The following is a 17,845-nucleotide window of genomic DNA, read 5'->3' as shown; positions in this document are numbered from 1 at the left end:
CAGTCGTTGGGATCGCTCCTCCACATTGGAAGATGACACGTAACAAAGAAAGTGGGTAATGTGCTGGTCCGGCCTACATTAAAAAGTGTTACTACTCTCTGTAGGAAAGAGACACATGTTCTCAAAACCAGTTTGTCTTGGGGAAAACAGAAATGTAAGGAGGGTGCACAGAAAGTGTCTGCAGTTCACTAGCCCTCCTGACTAATATCATGGCGACTAGAAAGTCATTTTTTTTATGTTCAACTGGCATAAAGGACAATAGTGCAAGGGCTCCGTCGGCGATCACATCAGGAAGGTCAAAACTGGGTGCAGGTACCAATGGGGAATGATTAAGTGGTTTGGGAGGAACATGTGCTCCCATGACAGTTATTCAAAAACAACAAGACATGCAAAATGCTGCTTCACACTTGACTTTAGGGATACCTAGGTATAAGTAAGGTAGGCAGGGTTGATTAGTTTTCATTGGTTACCTGTCACCCTAAAGATTGAACTTATCCTTGAGCACATTATACAGAGCTTTTTATGTGCACAGCCTTACATTCACGCAAAATGGTTAGGCTCTACTCCCCTAAGTTTTCTTAAATCAACCAATACATACCTAGTTACTGTCCCCACCACCAAAAGAGCTAGAAGTGGAGGAAGATACTTCCCCTTAATGTGGCCAAATGCTGGAATGCCCTCCCTTGGCCATTCGGACCAGGATCAATGAGCTGAGTTTTCGAAAATCTCTTAAGACCTGGCTTTTCAATAATTGATCTTCTGTACCTATGGCCTTAGTGGGACAGTTCTCTTTCTCTGTCAGGGATGGGATGCCATCAACTCGCCCTGTGCTCTATAAATCACCTAGCATAGCGTAGCATGTGTTATAGTTCTGTTAAGAAATGAGTGACAATGTGTGACTTGAACATAAAGGGCAGATACGGTAACTGAAGGAATGCTGATATGGCCAAAATGCACCTTTTAAAAGTCTTGTAGGGTTAGTGAAAGAACAAAAAAAAAACATTTCAGACAAGGGTGCAGAAAGGGATCAACATTTTTGGAAACACACCTAGCCACAAATGTGGTGCACAGGTCAGGCTTATACTGTCTTATTTGAGGCTGCCTGGCTGCTGGAATGGTATCACTGACTTCAGGAGGAAAGTCAAAAACTGTCAACTGCTGTGGCTCAATCTCTACCCATGAAGGATGAGCATGCATACATTCAGGTGCAAGTCTCTGCCCTATTGCGGCAACAGTAGATCCTCCAGAAGAGGCAGCAAGATTGGAGGACCAATGTTCATGCTCAGACATTGCACGTTCCCTGTGGTTATGAATACATCTAATTAAGTTTCTCTATAATCTCTTAAGAGACCTTGTACCACCTCCTAGTGGAGCTGCCATGCGTGATCTACTATGTATCAATAGCTTAGTTTGCCGAACTGGCGTTCAGAGAGCCTGCTATATATTGAGCCACTAGGAAAATGCCTTAGTGTTCCAGCCCTGTCCAGAGTTGGAGTCTTTAGACCCTGCTTGTTGAAATACTTTTATTTGCTGCCCAAACCTGCAGCCCTTTAAAGAACATTAACACATCATAAACAAGTAGAACTATCCAATGCACAGGGCTGTCTTCCTCTTTTGTTAGCTGCTCACAACAAGATAAGTATACCTCTCTGTTACTCTCCTACTGTCTTTGATTAGAAAGGCTATTTATATTATTTAACAATAATATAGCTCTTAAGTATAACTATGTAATATATAATATTGATTTACATGTTAATTGCATTTTATAGATTTTGAGTTGTTTTAACATGGACTTATCTTAACACGTGATGGTGTTTTAGCTGGACCGCCTGGATTAACAGGTTTGTTGCTTATTTTATATTTTCCTCAGCCTTCCAATATATGGTAAGCTTATTTACCCTCCTATTATACTTGTGAAACTAACATGAAGGTGTTATTGCCTTCACAAGGTTATTTAATGATGTCTGGTTAGCCTACCAGTTGGGTGTATTAATTTAGTAATAATTATTATCTATAATTATTGCCCCATTTCTGAGCAATTTTCAGCTGTTTAAGGCTCTTTGCCACCACCTAGTGCTCGCTCACGGTGCAGATTTTCACCATTTAATAATAACAATTATCCCCGGATACTCTCGGATCACTCCCCGGTGTCCGTTGAGCTGCAGATGGGCAGGGGGCGGCAACCCTTCCACTGGCTCTTCTCGGTGTGGAATTTGCAGAATATTGAGTACAGGAAACACATGAGGGAGGCAATCTCTCATTATCTTGCCATCAACAAGGGGTCTGTTTCCAGTAACGTGATATGGTGGGAGGCACTGAAGCCTACTCTCCGTGGGGTGAAAATAGCCTGGTGTGCGGTGTCCCGTAATAGGTGCATGGATGAACTGGTTCGAGTTGAGGCAGAAGTGGAGGCGCTCAAGTGTCGGAGCCGGGAGGCAGACGAGGAGCAGGCATTGTGACAATTGCTCCTGGTGCAGCAGTCCTACGCTTCTCTCCGGATGGATGAGGCCCAGCAGATTTGTCTGGCAATGCGTAGCAGGATATGTCAGTGGGGTGACAAGTCTGGTAAGATGCTACATCGGCTATGCCAGGGCACTCTTCACCCCCAGGCCCTTCCGGGTGTGCTGACTGAGGGTGGGGCGCGGATAACGGACCCTATAGCCATAGCGGACCTTTAGGTCCCATTGTGAGTGCCTGCAAGAGGCTACGGTTGACAAATTCATAGCGGATCTCCTGCCCAAAGCGGTGTCGGATGAGAAGCGTCAACAACTGGAGCTCACCCTGTCAGATGAGGAGCTGAGCAAGGCCCTGGGAGAGCTCAACTCAGGGAGTTCTTTCGACTGTATAACTTACAGCTAGCCCCTTATTATCGGGCGGCACTGGAAGAAGCCAGGGAGGTGGGCAGGCTCCCCCCAGACTGGAGACATACGGAGGTGGTGGTGTTCCATAAGCCCAGCTGGCCCCTGGAGCAGCACACCTCCTATCGCCCCATTTCCCTCCACAATGTGGAGGCCAAAATTTTGGCCAAAGCATTGGCTAACCACCTCTTACCTTACATTTCGGCACTTGGAAAACCAGGACCAGGCCGGGTTTATGCCCCAGAGGGCGACAAGACACAACATAAGGCGGGCACAGGTGGCTTTGGCAGCTATCCGACAGACTCGGTAACCGGCTGCACTTCTGCTAGTGGACATGGACAGGGCATTTGATTTCCTGAGTTGGGTCTACCTGTTTGCCCTACTATATAGACTTACTTTTGGCCCATGCTTTCTATCATATTTGATGCTCCTATACACCAATTTGACAGCGTTGATACGGGTTATATATGAACCCCTGTAAATCCACACTGTGGGTTCTGGGAGGTTGGGTGAGAGTGGGCACGTGGGCATCCGCAATTCAGGTGGCGGTGGGGGGCCTCAAATACCTAGGGGTATTCCTGTCTGATGTGCCGGCCATCTCTTGGGAGCGAAACTTGGCACCGGTTTGGGAGCGTGTTTGTGCGGATATAAAGACCTGGTCACGTATGCCCTTGACAATATACGGCAGATCAGCAATTTTTAAGATGGTTGCATCTAGATGGTTCCGGCTGGTGAATTCTGTGCTGGGGCAGTTCCTGTGGGAGGGTGGCGCAGTATGCGTAGCAATGCGCACAGGCTTTCTCTCCACTTACTGCGGAGGACTCGCGACCTCGGATATCCTCTCATACTACCAGGCCTCATTTATTTATTTATTTATTTTTGCGATTTTTAAAGCGCTGCAATTACCCAGGGGTGTCTCGGCGCTCTAGACTAAGATAGGACGACTGCGGTGTAGTTACTGTGAGAACAGCCATGTCTTCACTTGTTTCCTGAAGATGATGAGGGTGGGACTTGTTTTGATGTTGAGGGGCAGGGAGTTCCACAGTTTTGCGGCAGCAATCGTGAAGCATCTGTCTCCCCAGTTGACCCTCTTGTTCTGGGGACATTGAGCAGATGGGCAGTGTTGGAACGAAGTGATCTAAGGGCAGTGTGAGGTTTGAAAGTGTTTTTAAGAAATTGGGGTCCGACATTGTTGATTGCTTTATATACAATACAAAGGGTTTTGAATTTTGTGCGGCTTCTGATAGGGAGCCAGTGCAGCTGCTTTAGGTGTTTGGAAATGGAACTGAATTTAGGGATGCCTAGTAAAACTCTTGCTGAGGCATTCTGCACCACCTGGAGTTTGGAGATGACTTTCTCCTGAGCATTCAGGAGGAGGGAATTGCAGTAATCAGTGCGAGAGAACACCAAAGTGGAAATGAGTGTTTTCCCTGCAGCTTTAGGGAGGTAGGGGAGGAGTTTTTTGATTTCCTCAGAGTGTTGAATGATGAAGAGACCACTGAGTTGACATGGTGGTTGAAGAGGAGTTTGTCATCAAAGATGACTCCCAAGTTTCTGACCTTACTGACTGGTTCAGGTGGGGTGCCCATTTCCTCCGGCCACCATTGTGGGGACCATATTGGTTGAACTTTGCCGAACAGCATCACTTCGGTCTTTGTGGAGTTCAGCTTCAGGCAATTTGTGGACATCCAGTTGCTGATGGCTCTCATGCCATCTTTGAAATTTGCTGCTATTTTGGTGCCGTCCTTGTGTATGGATAGCACCAACTGGGTGTCGTCGGCGTACGTGGTTAAGTTGATGTTGTAAGCCTTGATTACTCTCGCTAAGTCCGAAACATATATATTAAAGAGGGTCGGGCTTAGCGAGGAGCCCTGTGGAACTCCACAAGGAAGGGCAAAGGTAGGGGATACAAATGTTCCTAACTTAACTGCCTGTTTTCTATCTGCCAAGAAGGATGAAATGAGGTCTTTGGCTTTGTGTTTGATGCCGATGGCTTCGACACGGTCGGTCAAGATGTCGTGATCGACCGTGTCGAACGCGGCGGATAAGTCCAGCAAGATGAGGACGGCTGCTCCTCCGCTGTCCATGGTCATCCTTATTTCATCTGCTGCCTTTAGTAGGGCGGTTTCTGTCCCGTGTCCCTGTCCGAAACCGAACTGGGTGTCATCTAAGAGTTCGTTGTTGTGAATGTATTCAGACAATTGTTTGTTCATAATAGACTCAAATATTTTAGCGGGGAAGGGGAGTGATGCAATAGGTCGGTAATTGGAAGGTGAAGAAGGGTCGAGTGAAGGTTTCTTAAGCAGGGGTTTGATTATCGTATTTTTCCATATGGCTGGATAGATGCCACTGGAAAACATGGAGTTACAAATGCTGACCAAGGGCGGTGTGATAATATCTGGGATGGTGTTGAGAATGGAAGGGTGGCAAGGGTCCAGTGGGGAGCCTGATTTGATGGATGAGATAAGTTTATGGATGACATGTGGGTGTGTAGTATTGAACTCTGTGAAGCTCGGTACATCCGCGTGTGATGGTACGTTGGATGCTTTGGTGATTGTGTCTTTAGGGGAGAAGTCCTTAAAGATGGACGTGACTTTTTTGGAGAAAAAGTCTGCTAGTGCGTTGCAGAGGGTTTGGGAGGTATCTGTTGGTGGGTTTGGAGGTGCTGCAAGGTGATTTACTGCTTGGAACAGTTTTTTCATTGTGCATTTGGCTTGGTTATTTTGAGTGGTGTAGTAGTTAGTTTTTTCGGTCAATATCAGCTGTTTGTAGTTATGAAGGGCGGATTTGTAGGCTATTTTGTCCGCCGAGTGATAATGTTTGCGCCAATGGCGTTCTAGGTTTCGGCAGTGTTGTCTTTGGAGTCTAAGTTGTTCGGAGAACCAAGGGGCAGAGGGAGTTTTCCTGTTATATTTTGAAGTTCTTGCTGGGGCTAGTGTTCTGAATGCCTCTTCTAGACAGTAAGTATAGTTGTTAGCTGCGGTGTCTGGGTCTGTCACTGCACTAGATAAGGTCTTGGTGAGAATCTGTGAGAGTTGTGCTTGATCGATGTTTCTCCAATCTCTGGTATTTTGATAAAGTTTAGGAGATATGTTTTTGTGTAGGAGGGATCTTACTTTGATGTTAAATGTGATTGCGTAGTGGTCAGACCATGTTAGTGGTAGGATTTTATTTAATGTGATGTCTGGGTTGTTTGTGAAAATGCCATCAAGTGTATGTCCCGCTTTGTGAGTGGGAGAGGAAACCAATTGTTTCAGTTCGACTGCTGATAGGTCATTGATGAGCTGGGCGGTGTCGCTGTCAGTTAGGGATTCAAGATGAAAATTGAAATCTCCGAGTAGGGTGAAATATGTGTTTTCAGCGGCTAGTTCACTTAGTAGGTTTAAGTTTGCCAGGAATGTGGAGCGGGGGCCTGGTGGCCAGTAGAGTAACGAGCCGGTTAGTGATTGATTACTGGCTAGTGTGACTGTGAAGGCAAGAGCCTCACATTGTGCATGCTGTAAGTCTGCAGCTTTAACTTGGAAGTTGTTACGGTAGATTAACGCAATCCCACCGCCTTTTTTGTTTGCTGTGCGATCCTGCCTGTGGATGCAGTAATCTTCTGGTATGGCAGCTTTAAAATCCGGCCCTGATGCTTCGTCTCCCCATGTTTCCGTGAGGAAAATGAGGTCTAGAGCATAGTTCGTGATTAGCTCCATTATGTCTATTTTATGACATGGTAGGGAACGGACGTTGATAAGTGCCGCTAGTATAGGTTTGGGTTGTATGTTTAGGGATCTGATTTTTGTGCAGAGCGTGCAGGTAAAAGGTCCTCCGACCGGGTCGGCATATAAACATTGCGGCGTGTCGTGAGCCTTCAGTAAGGTATCATTTAGTGCCATGAGTTCGCTAGAGGTGTATTTGAGCCGTGAGTGTAGGGGGAGGGCAGGGGGGATGGCCCTTGGCTCTGTCCAGGCGCAGACGGGTGCAGACGGGCAGGACTCAGGCTTGACTCCGGCGCGAGTCCGGCGCGCCCGCTGCGCTCGTCTGCTGCGCTGGACGGGAGGCATCGCCTTTTAAGCTGTGTCTCAGGCCGACAACTAGAGAGCTAACCTCCTGGAACCGGAAGTGAGGATAAAACACTTCCGGCTGGCGCTTACACCCTCCACGCTAACTGGACTTCCAGCGGTGGTAGGGGAAGACGCCTGGGCGGGAATATACAGGTACAATAATCACCAATACAATTTTTGTGCTCAAAGTAGTTCGTGAGTTAAAAATGCATAAATTGTGACATGTATTTTTAAAATTGTGCGCAGCGCTCGTTTGGAGCCTCTTGTGGTCTGGCTAATTCTGCGAGGGTGCGGCAGGAGCAGGAAAATCGTTTGGACCTGAATTAAATCTCTGGTCTCGTTTTCAGCAGTGATAGCGCTCTGCGCTCGTGGTCGTCTTAGCAAGTCTAACGCTAAGAGTTGTCTTGGATGATGCCTTTTAAGCTGTGTCTCAGGCCGACAACTAGAGAGCTAACCTCCTGGAACCGGAAGTGAGGATAGACCACTTCCGGCTGGCGCTTACACCCTCCACGCTAACTGGACTTCCAGCGGTGGTAGGGGAAGACGCCTGGGCGGGAATATACAGGTACAATAATCACCAATACAATTTTTGTGCTCAAAGTAGTTCGTGAGTTAAAAATGCATAAATTGTGACATGTATTTTTAAAATTGTGCACAGCGCTCGCTCGGAGCCTCTTGTGGTCTGGCTAATTCTGCGAGGGTGCGGCAGGAGCAGGAAAATCGTTTGGACCTGAATTAAATCTCTGGTCTCGTTTTGATAGCGCTCTGCGCTCGTGGTCGTCTTAGCAAGTCTAACCTCACACTTTCTGGTCCTCATTGAGTGGTGGTATGGGAATAGGGGGGACCCGGCCTATGCATTGGAGCGACACCTTATTGGGCCTCACACTCTGCACACTATTCTTTATTCAGCGCCGCTGCGGGGTGCGCTGCCACCAGTCACGCAGGTAGTATTTCAAATCTGGCGGCAGTCGCTGAGACGAATGGTGGAATACCCTGACCCGAGAAACTCCTCTATGGCAGAGGTCTTCAAACTTTTGTAGGCTGAGCCCCCCCAGCTGAATTTTTTTAGATGTTGGGCCCCCCACCACCTGACGGAAATGTCTGGAATCGACCCCCACGCGCATATTCCGGGCATATCCAGCAAATAATGTTCAATACAATGAGAGTGTTTAGTAAACTACAGGGTTGTGAGTGGGTGTGGTGAAATGACCGAGGCTTATTACACAGCTCAAAACACCACTTTCCAAGATAAATTGTGCGCAAATTGTTTTTACTAGACAGTTGAAAGTCAGCAGAGAGGGTGCTGAACGAACACCTAATAGAGAATTTCTTAGTGGTACGATAAGTTGCTTGCCTGAAGCAATGGGGGTTTAGGACACGTTAGGCTTATGTTTAAAAAAAATAAAACTAATAATGAATGAATGATATTGTCTATTTTACTTCAGAGCAATGCTGTCTGACAGACTTTGTGATGTCATGGACATGTTAGGGATTTTGGGTGCCCTTGGCAAAAACTATGTTGGGGGCCCCTGTTCAGTACAGATTTGAGTTTAAATAATTTACTTTCAGCTCTGCCATACCCTATTTAGCCAGGCTACTAACGGTGCACAGGCGCTGTAGTCGAAATTCTAAAGAGTTTACATCTATTATTCAGAGATAGTGATGTGTTTTCACTGTTGTAACAAAGCAGCAGCACACTAATTATACAAAGAATAATATCTGTTATATCCTCCAATTTCTCATATGTGAGGACCCGCTTGGATCAAACTTTTTCATAGTTAACTTTTTTATGGCTGTTGCATGAAACAAACACATTTCTCTGCAAATAGTTCTAGACTCCCTCACATCAATCACATTTAAAAAAATTAAACAAAACAGTATTTGCAAGAATCTGTTTAGGAATTATTCCAGGCCATCAGGGCAAAAACAGAACTGCCTCTATCAAGGGGCCCCTGGAAGGCTGGATTGAATTGCATTTAGATGTCTCCTTTTGTAATTTAGGACAAAAACCTTGATGGGGCAGGACATTCCCATACTTGTGTACAGGGGTGAGTGAGGTGACCATATAAATTTGGGTGCACATGTTAGTGCAGAGTGAGACTAATGAATGTATGGTTAGTGGTGGGCTTATTTGAGTGGGATTGCAGATTGAGCAGGGAGGGGGACAGGTGAGTAAAGTGTCACGAGTGCAGGTTGAGTAGAGTGCTCGTGTGACTGCAGGGTGAGGTACAGGGTGAATAGCGCAAATGCATTGTGAGTGCAGAGTGATCACTGTGAGTGGAGGGTAAGTGGGTGAATGGTGAGAGTGTATCAGGATCAGTGTGAGTGCAGGGTGAGGGTGAAAGTGAAGGGCGAGAATGAGGAGCAAATTGTCAGCATGTTATTGACGGCAGAGCAGGGTTTTCAGATATGTTAAACTATTGCTATTATGGCAGTGACCAGGGAACAGGATGGTGGAAGAAAATAATGTGCTCATCCCTCAACAAACTTCCAATCTTATGATTAGGGTTGTCAGCTTATTATTTTGATGTCATAGATGATATAAATATAAGCAGTCACCTAAAGCTGAATTTTCAGCACTTGTCTGAGCATACTTTGAACAGCAAATAGAAATAGAAAGAACTTTTTATTGTTTTCTAGAGCGGCCTGAATAATCCATGACTGATAATAAAAGGGAACAAAGACAGAAAAGTCACATTACAAATGAATACGTACAGGGCTGGCTTTAGGGCAGTGCAACAGGTGCCGCCGCACTGGGCGCTGACCTATGGAGGGGGGGGCGACCTCATGGGGAGATGCTGTGTTTAGCAATAACTTATGAATGGCACATATGCCTGGTGGTAGTGAGAGAATCCGAGGAGGCAGTCATGGGGCGTGGGGGCACCAAAAACGATTCTCGCACCAGGCGCCACCAGCGCTAATGCCGGCCATGGATACATACTATTTAGTGTCAAGACAGGCAATTTGCAGGCTGTTTAAAAACACATGGCTTAATGGCATTTTGCGAGTCTGCCTGTATAATTTTAAAAGAAACTTTCAGGGACGTTTTAAGGATTTTTGGGGCCCTGGGCCAAATGTATTTGGGGGCCCCAGTTCGGACCAACTTTGATTTTATGATCCAGTCTCACCTCTTTCATGCCTTCTTTGGTCAAATACTAAATGTGTGTACATCTGACATTCAGGGATAGTGATGTGTGTTTTCAGTATGTAACACAATAGCAGTTCACTAATATTACTGCAAATAATCTCTGTCACACCCTCCATTTCTCATATGTGAGGTCCTGTATTGATCTAAAATAATTTTTTTATATGGATGTTGCATGACGCATGAACACATTTTGTCTGCAAAGTGTCTGTAGTAGACTCCTACACATTAAAAATGAATGATAGAAAAACACTATTTACAACATTGGGTTTAAAAAAATGTTAAGGTCATGAGGACAAGACTCTGTAGAACAGAGCTGGCTCTTTCAGTCACCCCCAAAACCCACCCCTCCCCCTTTGAAAGGCTGGGGCAATGAGCCAGAGCCCACCTTGCCCAAGGCCCACTTCACCCATGCCTTGAAACGTCCCTGGAAAATGTGTCTCCTCTCTGGGAAGAGCTAACTCTCCCAGGAGGGGGTTAATTCATAAGAGCTGAAATGCTTCAGCTGTAGTGGGAGGCAGGGGTCTCCTCTGCTAAAACCGAAATGATGTCTGTTGGTTTGCTTTTGGTTTTAGCAGAGGAGTCATCCTGCCTCCCACTGCAGCTGAAGCTGTCAGCTCGTGAATTAACCCCCTCCTGGGAGCGTTAACATACCAAAAGCTGTCGATTTCCCCTCCCTCCTCCCTCCTCACTCCACCCATACCTGAGTTCTCCAAGGGATTACAGTGGAGTGCGCGCCCCCCTGAGATGGTGTCCCACAGATTGATGAACTCTGCTCTATGGCATAATGGGCGCCTGCCTGACCTGGCGGCCCTGCAGGGCTTTCGCGGCTGGGATGCTACAGTCATCTCAACCTTGGGGGATGTCGTGAGGGATGTGTCACTCAAGTCCTTCCGAGATATGCAGGCGGAATTTTGTATGCCCTGGTCCCAGTTCTTTCGGTACCTACAACTCCGCCATGCACTCCCCCCCAGTCTGGAGGGCCTGGAATCTCTCCCAGAATTTAGCCCGTTGGAGGCGAAGGTCTTCATGGGGGATCTGGAGACCAAGAAGATCTCCTGCATCTACCAGTCCCAAGTCACTCACTGCTCCCCCACACGTCCGAAGCTTTGGGGGGTGTGGGAAGAGGATGTGGGTACGCTGGACTGGAGGGAGGCCCTAGCCGCCCCCGGGGAGTGGCCATAGCGATGCGTCTCCGCCGCATTCAATTTAAATATCTAAAATGGGTCTACTTTACTCGGGTTCGACTGTGGCGGGCAGGATTGATTGCAACCCCGGAATGTCTTCGTTGTGGCCGGGAGGAGGGCACATTCTTGCACACTGTCTCGCAATATCTATCACTTGATCGATTCTGGTGGGTGGTGTTTTCCTGTCTGTCGGAGGTATTGAGGTGGACACTCCCACGTACACCACAGTTCGCCCTGCTTGATGTCATAGAGGGGATTGGGGGTAATGTATATAAAAGACATCATATGCAACTGGGCCTCACATTGGCGAAACACGATATAACCAGGATGTGGAAGGATTCACGGGTACCCTCGGTGGCCGCCTGGAAAAACGGCCTGGACTTTTGCATGGGGCTGGAACAGCCAACCTTTGTTGCCAGGGTATGTCCACGTAAGCACTATAAAATATGGAAGCGGTGGGCGGATTATAGGGGTCTGTGGATGGAGCCTCCCATTGTTGAGGACGATCTCCCAGTGGAGTGAGGGCTGAGTCCGGTTGGTTGGACCTGGTGCAGGGGTGAGTGAGGGAAGCCTGGGGTGTGTGTGTATTTAAGCTGATTTTGTTTTTTCTGTTTTCCGTTAGTTTTTCTCTTTTTGTCCTAGATTACCTGCTCATGGACTGGGCTCAGTGGACTTTGCGCAACTTGGGGAGGGGGTGTTGGGGGTTAATATCCTAATTGATACACTATCTCAGGCGTTTTGGTTGTTCATTTGAACTGCAGTTGCCTCTGGGGTACAGAGCCCTGCGACATATGTGCAATTTGACAATAAAATCTGTTTTAAAAAAAAAGGAAAAATTAAACAGCTTTTGGGAAAGCTCGTTTTGAAGGTTTGTCCAACCCTGAAGGCATATTTTAAGGGACTAACAACCCCATTAACCCCCTATTTAATTTTATTAAACCATTCACTAGCCTGATGAAGGGGAATTACTCTCAGAACCAGGGAGAATCAGGCTTTTTAGGGGACAATTTCAGAAAATATTTACAGGAGGAACTTAAAGCCTCCCGTAAAGAGCAGTAGATGCCGCTTTGTTCAAAAGGAAAAGAGGATTCCCCTCTGAGGATAATTATTTTTCTCTATCAGACGAGGATTAACCATCTACCTCATTGCCTAAAAAAAGGGGAAAAGTTACTCATAAAAGCAAACACCTATCTAAAGCTCTTGAACCAGCTTAAGTTACTGGTAGCCCTTGCACTACAATAGATTCAGGTGCTCTCTGCAGCACAAGAGAGAATTGCCACCTTAACAGGACACAAAGAAAGGTATCCCATGGCGGCACAATAAGAATGAGTGGCCTTAATGCCACAATAGATGTTGAAAATACTACGTCTTCAGCTGAAATTGATGCAGACGAGTCTATCTTTGACCCTCAAGATAAATTTGATCTCCTAGATGACCTGGATGACAATATTGATGAACCCTGTACTTCCCAGGAAAATTAAGGACTCCTTTGGGGAAGAGATGGTTAATCCCACAACTATTAAGCACCCACAAAGTGCAGATTGGTGGCCACTAGAACATGTTTCCCCCTTTTTAAGTCTATGGGTCAAAAAAGCCCTTGACAAGGATACACATAACCTCCTTAGGAGTGAGTGCCCTAGACCCACTACAGAGGCCAAGGCGTGTGTAACACCTAATTTGGATTCGGAGATTATAAATTTCCTTTTTAAATATGGTGAAGACCCGAGAAAAGGCATAGAGAAGTTCCTGAAACAGTCTCAGGATAAGCTCCTAGATATATTAGGGCCCCTAACACGCATCCTGGACATGACTTAAGATGCGAGGGTGAAAAATATCCCTGTGAACATGGATTTACTAAGAGGTTGGGCGCAAAGGGCCTTATGCATGTTGGCCAACGCCAATGCAAACCCTCATAACGGAGAGACGGAAGGCCGTCTTGATAAGAATGAATCCAAAGTTAGCAGATCTTGCTTCCTAGGAAGACATCAATCATACCAATGGGCTTCTGTTTGGTGAGAGCTTTATTAAAACCTTGGGCAGATATGTTTCAACCTGTACTGCCTTCAGCAAAGCGCAATATAACATGCATAGAGTCTTTGCCTCACATCCACTTTTGGAAGGGCTGACAGAAGGACCTGCCAGCCGTGGATCCTTCAGGTTCTAATTCTACCAGCAAGAATATAGAAACCCCCAGTCGTATGGGAGAGGCTTCAGACAAAATTACAATTTCTACCCTCAATGGGGCAGGACCCCTAGGAACCGTGGAGGAAGAGTGAGACCCTCCATTTAAACCTATCAAGGGTGAGCACATCTTCTTCACCAGCACTAAAAGTGGGGGCAGACTAAAACTCTTTACCCAGAATTGGAATTTGATAACTCACGACCCCTTGGTTTTAGAAACAATAACAGGCTTCAAAATAGACTTTTGGAAAACACCCCATCAAGTCAGGGAACCAATGGAATTACATTTAGAGGAAGATAAGATGTCTCTCTCTTATAGACATAGAGGCAACCCAAATGTTAAACAAGGGTGTTCTAGTAATAGTAGGCAAACAGGACACCTCACAAGTTTTGCAAATATCTCTAGTAAAGAAAAAAGAAAGGGTTGGCGGCCAGTCATAAACCTCAGATACCTGAACAGATTTTTAACCTACAGGCATTTCTGTAGTGTAGTTCCTATAGTCCCAATAGGCTCTGCGCATTGGAATAATATCTTCAGTAGTGTAGACGTAGGACGGAGGTTAACTAGGTCTCTACTGACTATATTAGACTTAAGTTTTTTGCAAGCTAGCTCAGAGTTCACTAGAAACTTTCTCAAATAAGCGAGGAGGAGTTTAACCTCCCTGGATAGACAAGAAGGGATTTCGTTTCTGACAACCATAAAACATGACAACTTTGCTCTCCCTGAATAAGAGTGTATCTCTAGAGTTGTGTGAAAACAAAAGACAGCTATTTCACTCAGTCAAAGGTGCGTACTTAGTTTCACCAGATTGCAGAGAAAAAGAGAGACGGGCGTTTTCAATAAAAGGTGTTATTTATTGAGCAGTCTCTTTCCTCATACAAGAGAAATGAATTGCTACAATTGCAATACTTGTGGTAAAGTAGAGTGCATACAGTAAAAGCAGGATTATGAAATAATAATGTAAAAGCATGGATATGGTTTCTTAGCGATATGATACTTTAAAATGGATAAAATAGATACATACATATATACATTGACTAATCGTACTCAACTGGTGCTTCTAACTACGCCTACCCCGGTGTACCTGACCTAAGCCTAATACGTGGGAAGGAGTAAGTAAGCAGCAGTTTAAGTTAAGTTTGTTTTGCCAAGAATCTGACTCAAGAATTCTCTGTAAGGGTTTAGTCAGTTCAGTACCTGGGTATTAGAAGGCAGGAGGTCTGGTATCTCTCTCTCAGGACTCGGTATCCCAGTCACCCGCAAGGGTAAGCTGGAAACGCCGGAGGCTGGATTTCTCGGCAAGAGAAAAGACAGCGTCTTTCTCAGCGCGTCAAAAGGGAGGGGCAGCGTCCGTGGGCTCTCACATCAGCTGGGCTCTCGGGCAAGTAGTAGCTGCTCCAGATTCATCACCACCGTGTGTTTGCTTAAGGCAATGTTGGTATATTTATACCTGAAAGGTGCCGGGTTTGACGTAAGGCTGGACATAAGACGTCAATAAAGATGTCACTGAGAACAGATCGTTCTTGCAGTGCTTTACAGGAGTTCTTGGACGAAATCAAAACAAAGCAGCGGGGATTTCCCAGGTTGCTGGAGGCTTGGATTTGTTTAAGAACTCGGTGTGCTTTCTAGGGGGCTGGAGGAATAGGCTTGCTTAATGTGACAGCATGCGCTATGACTAAATTATGAAACGGGTTTCTATGCCGTTGTAGGGATATTATTGATTTATAACCGGACAAGGGCAAAGAATAGGAATATCGATTCAGGTACCTAGATAAACACACTACACCCACTCCACGAATTCATGTCCATAATTACTAAACTAAGCAATAGTAAACATAAGTAACGGTGCATGTGTATACCGATCCACTCCAAAATACATTATTTTGCATCTGAAATGGCATATGCGAAATACACGAAAAATGAGTATAGGTACTGTATGCTTTCAAGCAGTGTAATCATTCATAAAAAGGATGCACATATATATCAGCATGAATGATTTGCGAAAATTACACATGAAAGGGCTCTTAATACAGAAAAGAAAAGTGCGAGACCATTCCATCACATATAAATACAGTTATTTGTAAATATGCTAGAGGCTGAGGTAATATATTGTCTCTAGAGTTCCTAAAAATAGAAGCTCTGTTTTCTAAGAATAGTTCTACTTTAAGCAGAGGATGAGTGCCAAAAAAAAGGTAAATATTTTTGGAATCGGGGAAAAAACAATTTTGTTCTTCAGGGGAAGAAAGTTAAAACAGTTCCAAATATTTTCAGAAGCTTTTGTTTTTCAAAGCTGAAGGCCAAATTCAGAGTTCAGGGAACGCTGTGTGTTCGTATGCTTAAAGTTATTCTTTTTGTTCGGGGGAGAACATCATTTCAGACAGACTTTCAAAAAAGCAGTTTACCGCTTCAGGTGAAAGTTCGACCAAGTTGGTGAATGTCGCTACCATGCGGTCGTGAGCATGATTGCTTTCAATGATGTTTTGATCAGCATTGCTCACAGAAGGTCGTACCTGGTTGATGCTGCTCTCATCTTGTACTTCACTACCCTTTAATCGCAGTGGTGAAGTTTCCACGAATGCCGTCATCAGGATAGGTAACTGCTGGGGACACCACGATGCATGAGCCTTTACGGGACTTAGCAAAGTATCCGTATCCAATGGTACTTCTGATTGTAGTGTAAGACAGACGTCCAACACGCATTCTTCTCCGCACAGAATACATCTTAACACAGGTAAGATACAATTCTGCCAGATGGGTCTGAATGAAAGAAACCAGGTCATATTTAGATCTCTTAGCCAGGCTAATCCAAGGACTTTAGTCATGCGGTCCCGATAGCGTATAGCTAGGATCGTTTCTTCCATTGTTGCTGGAGTCTTGTCTGTGACATGGCTTGCCATAACGAAGCAGGAGTATCAAAAATAAAATGCCTGCTATGAGTCCCAACACGAGTGGAAGGCCGCCAAAGAGTGAATGGACAAAATGAGGAAAGATGCCCAGGACTGCTTTGAAGGGTGTCAACAGTCCCGAAAAAATTGTCTTAAATACACTCGGGATACCATTCGTATCTGAAATGTTTAGGATTTGGTTTAGCATTTCTGCGAAGTGTAGGGGGCAATTTGTTGATAATAATGCATGTATCTCTGTCGTTGTCCTTGCAACTTGGAGATCATACGTTTCTTTCGATGACGTCAAGGGCACAGGCGTCTGTAGAAGAACAGACTTCATTCTGCTTAAAGTATCAATTCGAATAGAAGAGATTTTCAGACTGGGCCAAATTCTTCCCTCCCTGTCTGGAGTGTCGTTCGGATACAATACTTGCATACAACAAGTGACCATGGACGAAACGCTTACGAGATAAGCTTTCCCTGGCACCAAGCCACAACATCTGTGGTCCACAATTAGAATGTAGCTCCCGTTAGAAAGCCGTCTAAAGAATGGCTCTATTTGAGTTGCAGGTGTGCCAAGCTGGTGACATGAAAGGTTATTTGAAGTCCCCTCACAGGCCCCATGTAGATTTATACCCTGACACAGAAGTATACCACTTAGTGATTTTTCACAATTATTACCACTAAGAAATACATTCTGTCCTTTTTCACTATAACATGTGTGTGTGTAAGGTAATTTCCATGATGACTTAATGTATCCTTTACCCAACCTTTCATACTGGCCTGCCTGTATATACTTCTGGCAGTATCGAAATTGGAAAGTTGTTATCGGAATAGTTATTATTCCGTGTATTATCCATTCAATGACAGGTCGTTCTGACATTGTCAATGGTAATCTCTCAAGTTTTTCAATGCTCAGAATTGTATATCCTGCTCCTTTTTGTGCCAAGCTGATTTGTGTATCAGTAAGGTTAAAGATAGAGAACAATGACGTTGTGTTGATTAAACGCCAAGGCACGTAGCCTGAAAGCAGATTTTGTAACGTCCAGCCAAGCTGTACAATAGAACGCAATTGGGACTGACCATGTTGTAACATTAGTAAGTCCTGCTCTATTATATTGATTGCAGATGATACAATACTGTCCAGTGAATATATTCTGGAAGACAGAGTCATTAACCTATTGTCCACAACAGAAAGTGATTTTTCCAAATTAATACGGTCAATTTCCCTTATTTTCTCTGCTGTTTCAATTTGAGTTACTTTCCAAGCTTCGTTATAAGCTGCATATATAGAGGCCGCTATGAAACGTTTTTGACGCTGTTTGCGTGGTCCCATAATGAAATCACGCAAGTCAGCACCTTCTTTAAGTAAAGTTAAGTGTTGCTTAATTTCTGCCAGTGTGGATGTCTGTAGCCATTCGAGGCAGAGTTTTCCTACACTGTATGTTGTTACTATCCCTGGATGTTGTCTCTGGGAGTATCTAGGGTCTGGCCTGGTCAATTTGAACCCCTGTATTTTGTTCAGGAATCTATCTTGAC

General features: G+C 45.2%; 1 protein-coding gene across 1 annotated transcript in view; it reads right to left on the bottom strand.

Moving 5' to 3' along the window:
* Window positions 1-17,845, bottom strand: part of LOC144773688 (uncharacterized) — a 187,295-nt gene that overhangs the window by 51,971 nt on the left and 117,479 nt on the right. The window contains exon 4 of the mRNA XM_078658838.1: window positions 4,782-6,440. Within this exon, the coding sequence (XP_078514964.1) occupies window positions 4,782-6,440 (1,659 nt within the window). The remainder of the gene's footprint in view (window positions 1-4,781; window positions 6,441-17,845) is intronic.

The sequence above is a fragment of the Lissotriton helveticus genome, chromosome 8 (assembly GCF_964261635.1).
Source record: "Lissotriton helveticus chromosome 8, aLisHel1.1, whole genome shotgun sequence".
NCBI classification, from domain to species: Eukaryota; Metazoa; Chordata; class Amphibia; order Caudata; family Salamandridae; genus Lissotriton; species Lissotriton helveticus.
This window is presented reverse-complemented; position numbering and strand designations above follow the sequence as displayed.